The sequence below is a fragment of the Herpailurus yagouaroundi genome, unplaced genomic scaffold (assembly GCF_014898765.1).
Source record: "Herpailurus yagouaroundi ecotype Mexico unplaced genomic scaffold, PumYag 205, whole genome shotgun sequence".
NCBI classification, from domain to species: Eukaryota; Metazoa; Chordata; class Mammalia; order Carnivora; family Felidae; genus Herpailurus; species Herpailurus yagouaroundi.
The window spans coordinates 13,719,451-13,728,227 of record NW_024412436.1 but is presented as its reverse complement, the minus strand read 5'-3'; the positions used below and the strand labels follow the sequence as shown (position 1 = coordinate 13,728,227).

The following is an 8,777-nucleotide window of genomic DNA, read 5'->3' as shown; positions in this document are numbered from 1 at the left end:
TTTATTTTAGCTGCCAGACCTCGGTCTTTAAAGTCAAACAGTCCTCAGCTCAGATCCTGGGTCTACTCCTCACTCGTGTCACGCTGAGTGTGAAAGGGGCCACAAACGAGATGCGGCGAGCGGTACGAGGGACAACCCGCGGAGCACACACATTCAGAGCATGTCTGCCCCGCAGCGCAGTCATCCACGAGCCAGGCAGTAGCTCCCGGACCCTGGGATCAGGGCGCCACCAGGGATGGCCAGCAGGACCAGGGGTGTCCCTGTGGCTCCCGGGCGCTGCAGAAGTCCTCAGTGTGCGGGGGGCACCCCTAGGGTGCCCCGAGGGGTCAGCCACCGCCCCCGGGGGCCACACTCACCGAAGGGCGCGATGATGGGGCAAGTGATGCTGTAGGCCATGATGACGGTGAAGACGCACAGCATCCACGCGTACATGGCTCCGAACTCGTACTGGAAGGCCTGGTTCTGTGCCGAGAGGGCAGAGCGCAGGGTTTGCTCCAGACGCCTCCCGCCCACGCCACAGGGGCCTTAAGGGGAGGACTTTGGAGATGGGAGGCTCATGGCTGCCCCCTGCCCCACGGACCTCTCCGGCCCTCCCCGGGTGCCGTCTGCACGGACCTCTCCGGCCCTGCTCGCCTCACACCCAGGCCGCGCCGGGGGTAAAGGAGTCTCGTTCTCTCAGTGTTTCCCTTGCTCCAATCGGGTCTACGCAGCAGGCCCGAGAGTCCCGCGTCTACGCAGAGGACAGGTGCAGAGTGCGTTCCCCCCCCCCCCGCCAGGACGCGCCTCCTGGGTGATCACCGGCCCCGTGGAGGGGGGCAGGGTGTACCTGCTTGATGTTCCTGCGGTCGGCGGCCGTCTTGGCCACGACCATGCGGCAGGTGTAGAGGACCAGGCCCGGCAGCCGCAGCAGCTCCATGCCGTTGCCAATGAAGGCCGAGGCGATGACGTAGTTCACAAAGAAGGCGCCCTGGTCGGGCAGGAAGACGCACCTGGGGGGCGGCCGGGCTGTGAGCCTCTTTCCCGCCCCGGGGAGGTGAGCCCCTGCATTTGGTGTGGACGCTCGCTCCGTGTTCCGGGCTCAGAGATGAAAGGGGGGCCCCGCCCCTGCCTCTGCCCTACCCCTGCCCCTGCCCTGCTCCGTGGGAGCCTGCATCCCAGCGAAGGGGACACACAGCGTGCCAGATGTGACGTGTGCTCGGAGGAACCGGAGCAGACGAGGGACGATGTTCCCCCTGTTACACGGGCCGCCAGAGAGGCCTAAGGAGGTGAGACCCGTGCTCATGGAGCAGGAGGGCACCGACAGGGCAGGGGGGCCGCGGGCCAGGGGGAGGCAGGGCACGTGTGCAGGGAGGGCTGGGGCTGCACAGGAGTGGCCGCTGGCATCGGTGAGGCGGGGCGACCGGAGAGGCTGGTGGACCAGGTGCAGCGGGGGAGGGCACGGAGGGCCCCAGGGCCCCTCGGCTGGAGCAGCCACTCGTGGGCAGCCCTGGGCGCAGGGCTGCGGGTGCACGGGGCCTGCAGGCTCCAACTCGGGAGCACGGGGGCACGAAGGCTGGGGTCCAGCTGAGGTCACTGAGAGCAGGGCCACTGGCGTCGGGGAGATGCAGGAGAACCCGCGAGGGGGAGAGAACCAGGACAGGGCCATCCTGGAGCCTTCGCGGACGAAGGCGTGACGATGTGTCAGACGTGGCTGACGGTTCGTGAAAGTGAGGGCCGAGCCCTGAGGGCCGGATCTGGCCATCTGGAAGCCACGGTCCACCAAGACGGGAGCTGGCCGGGTGTGTGGGTGCCCGCCTGTGGCCGCCAGCCCCCGAGCCCTCAGCCTGACCAGCAAGAACCCACGTGGAATAATTCGGTCTAATCTTCCCAGGAAACTCGGCCAGCCTTCCTACCAACCCTGGGTTGGACGAGTCAATGCCAAGGCTGGGGGCCGGTATCAGGGCCCAAAGGGTAGGGCAGTCGGGGCTCAGGCCAAGTTAACGGGCTGGGTGGCCCAGGGCAAGCTATTCCAACATCTCTGAGCCTCAGTCTCCCCATCCATAAAATGGAGAAACAATGGCGCCTACCCCCACAGCTTGTCGTAAAGGTTCAACGAGAAAAAGAATAAAGCATTTAGCCCGCAACGCCCTCTCAGGGGGACACATCCCAGAGACAGGTTTAATTCTGTTCTCCGGGGTAAACAGGGCCCAGGCCCAACCACACAGCCGCGCGGCCGTCCCCACCCCCACCTCCCCCGCACCACTGGGACCCACGGGTTCCCTCTCCCCGAGCGGCACCGTTCTCAGTAAGTAAGTGAGTTTCCAAGAATGAACAAGACTGCCCCTGATTGAGTTTCAGCCTAAAAGATTAACCACACTTCTGCACACATGGCACAAAGCGGGTCAGCTCCCACAGGGCGGCCTCAGCCCTGCCAGGCGCCCGGGGCTTCCCCGGCCCCGATGGCCTCAGGAGGAGACGTCTGTGCCGGGCACAGGCCGCCGCGCCCCCAGCCCCAGCGCAGCCACGGCCGAGCCCCCGGGGGACCTCTCCCCGGGACCGCGGCTCCAAAACGCAACGTGGCCCATACTTACTCCAACCTGATAGAGGCTTCGGAGGAAGTTTTGTCAAAGAGCCACCGGAAGAAAAAGTCCAGACTGGAAGAAAAATGAATCCCGTAAGAATTTATGTCCAGCCCTCCAGGTGATCGCGACCAGTTTTCATTCTTCCCTGCTCTCACCAGCAGGCGGGACATCAGGACCCCATCTGTCGTCTAAGGTGCCCCCCACTCCAGAGCAGCCAATGAGGGGCTGCTCCAACGGCGGCCCCCTCCCTTAAAATCAACACAGCCGTGACTCGACCCTCCCCCTGAGCGGAAATGTTGTCTTCAAGCTTCTTTTTAAAGAAGAGAGATTGGATCTCCAGAACGATCCGTGAGCCTGCCGCCCAACGGCACCCCAAGTGGGAGGGACCAGCTTAAGTGTCGTCAGGGATCTGCATCCTCTAAAACCACTTGGGGACGGAGCCGTCCAGACCCTGACTGTGAACTCAGGGCAGGAGGTGACGACGCGTACCTGGTGAGGCCGAGGGACGGCAGGATCAACACCATGAAGATCAAGAATATATAGACCTTGGACATCATGATCTCATTTTCTCCTGACCTGCAGGAAGTCAGAGGTGAGCCCTGCCCGGTGCCCCCCCAAGACCCCCGCTGGGTGCCCACGGACGCCGTCGGGCAAGCGTCCTCACTCACTTGGTCCAGTGAGACTCCAGCAGCGTGGAGTAGTAGACGATGGTGGGGAGCAGGGCCGAGAAGGACCACAGGAGGAGGGTCGGGAAAAACTGACTGATGACCGGGTCCTGCAAAACACGGCCCACAGAAGACACAGGTGGAGGGGCTGTGGCCATGGGGGCTTGGAGGCCACGACCTGCTGTCACGGCAACTCCGGGAACTCCCGATGGCCCTTGCCTTGCCCCCCGGAGCCGACACTGTGCCCCATACAGAGCAGGTGTCCCGTGCCGTTGGCCGAACAGACCAGAATGGCGCTCGGTGTTAGTAGGGCTGGTTGAGCAGAGAAAGTAACTTCACATACAACCGATCTCCACCTGTCTGACTGCCCAGAGCGACCGCGCCCCCCTACCCCCACCGCCGGCTGCCCTCTGCGCAACCAAGGGCAAGTGGGAACACGGAACCCAGGAGGCCTGCCCGCTCAGCTCCCTCCCGCCCAGCAGTGACCTAACTCCGCCTGTGCCTGATATGCTCACTATTGCAATCACACGAGGTGCCTGCTTTCCCTGATAAAACGGGCATTTTTAAAAAGCTGCGTACTGGGGCGCCTGGGCGGCTCAGTCGGTTGGGCGTCCGACTTCGGCTCAGGTCATGATCCCAGGGTCGTGGGATCGAGCCCCATGTCAGGCTCTGCACTAAGCCTGGAGTCTCCCTGAGATTCTCTGTCTCTCTCTCTCTTGCCCTCTGCCCCTCCCCCACCCCCACCCGTGCACGCTCTCGAAGAAAAAATTTGAAAAGTGCTATTGAGGGGCGCCTGGGTTGTTCAGTTGGTTAAACATCCGACTTTGTCACGATCTCGCGGTTTGTGGGTTTGAGCCCCGCGTCGGGCTCTGTGCGGACAGCTCGGCCTGGGGCCTGCTTCAGACTCTGTGTCTCCCTCTCTCTCTGCCCCTCCCCTGCTCGCACTCTGTCTCTCTCTCTCTCTCTCTCTCTCTCTCTCTCTCTCTCGAAAACAAAATAAACATTAAAAACATTTTTTTTAATGCTACTGAATGAGACTAGAGTAAATGAACTGTAGAAAACGGACGGAATGAGATCCAGGAGGGTCCTGTTCTTAGAACAGTGTTGCAAATATCTGTAGATTCTTGCTTTACCATAAGAAACCGAAACTGATTTAGAGAGAATCAGCAAAGAGGGTTCCACTCGGCCGATTCCACCCTCAAAAGAACAGACTTGGCCATACATCCAAAGATGCGCAAAGGCGTGAACACTGACACGCTTTTAAAGATAAACAAAATTCTTAATGTGCGCAAGGGGTTATTATTGTTATACACGTAGTCGGGTAAGAAGGCCTGGGCCACACAACAGCTTATGTGGTCACCATCACCAGAACCCCACAAGGATCATCCGGCAGGTGCCCCAGCTTTGGGATGAAAACCAAGGGTTCGGAATTGGTCAGCTGGGGAACGGCACAGCGAGGCCCTCACGCCTTCTAGCCCCGCGTGCTTGCCCTGAGCGTGACTGAATGAATGCCAAGTGGAACTGGAGAAAAAAGAAAAAGATTTAGGGGGCTATTTCAACAGAGCCAATTATGGGAAATCAGTATCTTTTTAATTTTTTTACGTTTATTTATTTATTTTGAAAGAGCGAGCAGGGGAGGGACAGAGAGAGAGAGCAGGAGAGAGAGAATCCTAAGCAGGCTGCACGCTATGAGCTCAGAGCCCGACACAGGGGCTCGATCTCACGAACTGTGAGATCACGACCTGAGCCAAAACCAAGAGTCGGACGCTTAACCGCCTGAGCCCCCAGATGCCCTGGGGAAACCAATATTGTTTTCAAGCAGAGCCCAGTTCAGGAAGCGTTTCGTTGTCTCGATTCGTCTAAGATTTTAAATAATCATTTGTTGCCTATCTAGAATCAACGAGTGGACGATTATGTAACAGATACTTAACTTTCCATCAGTATGTGCCGTTCCATGACCCTACCGTTGAACGTTCAGATTGATTTCTCAAACACGCACGGGCGCGCGCGTGTCGTAAACCAGTGTCATAAATGTGGCCACACCTGCTCAAGGCCTAAAGGCACGGACGTGAGCTGAGAGGCACGGCTCCTGTTTCAGCCCCCACGTCCCTGGGCTCCAGCCACCGCCCTCCCCCCCCCCCCACGCCTTCTCGTCCCCAGCCCTGCAGGACGGGCTTGTAGCGTGGTCACTCACGTTGAGCTCACGGATGGGTTTGGTGACATTGAACTTGTCAATGGTGGACAGGATGATGGCGGGGGTGGTCAGGAAGAAGAGCCCCACGAACAGAGTGAAGTTGATGCCCAGCCACTGGAGCCACCAGCGGAAGCCCTGGACGGAGAGGTTCTTCCTGCAGGAAGGGACACAGGCTTGGAGGCTGAGACCCCCCCCCACAGGCGGGGCTGCCGACCACGCCCCCGGTGCCCCCAGGTGGGTCAGCGGGTCACATCAAGGCCCGGCAAGAGACCAGACTGAGGCACTTGGACCCCAGGAGTACAGGTGAGCCCTCTGCACCAACCTTCAGCTCCAGCAAGGTCAAATGCGGGGTCCCCTTGAGTTCAGAGGGAAAACAGGTTATCCACCACTCACACGGCTCCCCGGCCACAGCCCGGGGGCCAGAACCCACCAAAGGGACTCCACGGTCACCCAGACAGACAGAACGAGGCTACGACACGGCCATGTCCGCAAGGACTGGTGACCAGCGACACGGGGCCGGGGGCTGGGTGCACGCAGGGGGAGGGAGGGAGGGGACAGCAGTGCCCAGGCCCCACGGCGGCCATGCTGGCGTCTCACCCCACCGAGAACACAGCAGCACGCTGCGCCCACGTTTGGGAAGCCCTGTGAACCATCAGAGGCCAGCTCGGAGCCATGGAGATGCTCCCAAAGCTCGCTCTGGGCGGGGAGCTGGGGCCAGCCATGCCGGGGGCTCTGCTGGGGCTGCCCTCACCCCCGGCACTGTGCTCAAGGCTCACCAACGGCCCCTGTGGACGCGGCCGAGCTCAGCAGCGTGTCCCCGGGCTAGACCTAACACCACACGATACAGCAGCCAGGGGCTACCGAGCCCTGAACCGGGGCTGGTCCGACTCAAGAGAACATACACGCCGGACTTCAGGGCTACTAAGTATGAAAAAGAGACGCGTCTCCACTGGAAGGTAACTGATCACGTTAGAGCGATAATATTTCGGATATATAGGGAGAGAGAGATTATGAAAATTAAGTTGAACAGTTTCCTTTTACTTTTTCAACGCGGCCGAAAGGAAACTGGAAACTATAGACGTGGCTCCCGGACACACTGGATGCCGGGGGGCATCACTGGATGGCAGTGCCAGGTGTGGACGCCCCCCCCCCCCCCCTGACGCATCCCCCCCACGCCCGCCCCAGGCCCAGAGGGGAGCCAGGAGCTATGGTGGGGGGCCCTGAAGGCCAGCTCGCACCTGTGATGCCCGGCCTGGGGCCCCTCCCCGCTCACCGGTCCAGGGCCGGGGCCTCACCAGCAGATGTCCTCGGGGTACGTGGCAAAGGAGACCGTCCACTTGGAGATACGGAGCTCCGCGCTGCAGGAGGACGGCTGGGGCTCGCCTTTGCACCAGAGGCTCTGACACTTGCAGGCGTTGAAGTCTCTGAGGATGCTGCCAGGAAGGAAGAGCAGACGTGGCCGTGGCCCAGGCACCAGGGGCACCGCGCACACGCGCACAGAGGACCCAGTGAGGGCGGGCGCCGCGGGGCCCCAGGCTGTTGCTCTATCAGCGGGTTGCTAGGTTAGCCGTTGCTACGGCTCACGGGGAGGACTTGGTCTCATCCTCAGGACCACGCGGCAAGCCGGGGGTCACTCCTGCCTCCACGTCAGGATCCCGAGGCTCTCCGGCTCAGGTGCGCACCCCGTCTGGCCGCTGCACCCCTGGACCACGGCTGCTCCCTGTGCCATCATCACCCCCGGCCGCCCAGGAAGCCGGGGCCACAGACACACCGCGTGGCCGGGCCAGGGCCTCGCTGTCCTCACTTCTTCCCACCCTGACGCCCAGGGCCCCCCCCGGACTGCCACCTGGACCCCCGCCATGTCCACGCCCCTCACTCCTGCCTCAGCACGCCCCCCTTTCCACGAGCCCCTCCTGGCTCTGGCCTGGCTGCAGGGGACTTTTCCCAGGTGTGCGGTGCCCACAGAGAGGGCAGGGAAGGGGCACTTGTGTGGCCGCCTGCGTCCCCCACCCCAGGCGTGACGCCACTCCAGGAGCCAGAGCCCCGTGCTGGGGCCCACGTGCGCTCCGCAGCCTGGCCCCGGGGCCCCCAGCTCTGCAGCAGGGAGACTCCCAGTGCCTGGGGTCTGTGCGTCTGTGCGATGGAAAGCCCAGCACAGAAAATCATCTGCGGTCCAGAGTGGACATCTGAAGGGGGGTGGCAGAATGCTGGATGCCTTCCCTGGCACGGCTGGTGGGAGCTCGGACCGGGGGTGAGGCCACGTCAACCCACGAGGGACTCACCTCGCGCGAGCATCACCCCGCGTGTGTCACACGCACCCGGGCTGGGATGATGGGGGGAGTGTGGCCTGCCCCAGCCCCAGCCCATCCCAGGGGCGGGTCCCAAGTCACCTGGAGGGGACAAAGGGCCCCGGACGCGCCCCACTCACTAGGTGGCCATGGACTTCTCCTGGAAGGTGACGAAGGCCATGCCCAGGGGCTGCTCCTGCACCCGGCGCTCCTCGTCCGCGATCCTCTCCAGCAGCCTGTCCCTCATGCGCGCGTAGTAGGAGACGGCATCCTCCTGAGGACACACACCCCCTCGTGACCACGGGCCCTGCGTGGGCGGCGGGGACCCCGTGGCACTCCCGCGGGGGGCCGGGCCCTCACCCACTCGCACCCCGGCACTTTGCAACAGCAGAACTGGCCGCAGGGCCTGGGGTTGATGAGGGTCCACTGGCCTGTCTTTGCCCGCAGGTTCGTGTAATAGGTCAGGCTCTTTTCTGTCTTCTTCCTGCAGGGGTGGGGGTAGGGGGACACACGTCAGAGTCACCATAACCCTGCGGCACAGACCCCACGCCCACTGTCCAACCGCCAGGCCCAGGAGCTCAGCTTTCTTTTTTTAAGTTTATTTTGAGAGAGAGAGAGAGAGCGCGCGCAAGCCGGGGAGGGGCGGAGAGCAGGGGAGAGAGAATCCCAAGCAGGATCCGCGCTGCCCAAGCGGAGCCCGACGCGGGTCTCGAACTCATGAACCAATCCGAAACCAAGGGTCGGACGCTTAACCGACTGAGCCCCCCCCCCCCGGCGCCCCAGGGGGTCAGCTTTCCAAACAAGAAAGGGGCAGAGCCCCCCTCCTGCCTTCCCCCTGGGGGCTCCGCCCAGGCCCCCCGCCAGCAGCGAGGCAGCAGGGTGGGCGGCCCAGGAGGGAGGGCCAGGCTTCCGGCCGCTGACCAGCCCCGCTCACCTCTCCCTGCACAGGTGAATCAGCCTGGCCACGTCGTAGCACAACTGTACGTCCACCACTTCACACGTGGGATACGCGTCCCTGTGCACAAGGCAGGCCATTGGAGAAGAGAACCCCCCGCCCCCGGCAGGAAAG

At 62.4% G+C, this 8,777-nt stretch overlaps 1 protein-coding gene across 5 annotated transcripts in view; it reads right to left on the bottom strand.

Annotated features, from left to right (window-relative positions):
* TMEM63A (transmembrane protein 63A) overlaps positions 1-8,777 on the bottom strand; it is a 28,704-nt gene that overhangs the window by 3,998 nt on the left and 15,929 nt on the right. For all 5 annotated transcript variants that reach the window (XM_040451909.1, XM_040451910.1, XM_040451913.1 and 2 more), the window contains 10 exons: positions 8,643-8,723; positions 8,069-8,192; positions 7,849-7,982; positions 6,716-6,853; positions 5,421-5,574; positions 3,230-3,336; positions 3,051-3,137; positions 2,571-2,633; positions 827-989; positions 357-462 (listed from right to left, as the gene is read on the bottom strand). In XM_040451909.1, coding sequence (XP_040307843.1) covers positions 357-462; positions 827-989; positions 2,571-2,633; positions 3,051-3,137; positions 3,230-3,336; positions 5,421-5,574; positions 6,716-6,853; positions 7,849-7,982; positions 8,069-8,192; positions 8,643-8,723 — 1,157 coding nt within the window. The remainder of the gene's footprint in view (positions 1-356; positions 463-826; positions 990-2,570; positions 2,634-3,050; positions 3,138-3,229; positions 3,337-5,420; positions 5,575-6,715; positions 6,854-7,848; positions 7,983-8,068; positions 8,193-8,642; positions 8,724-8,777) is intronic.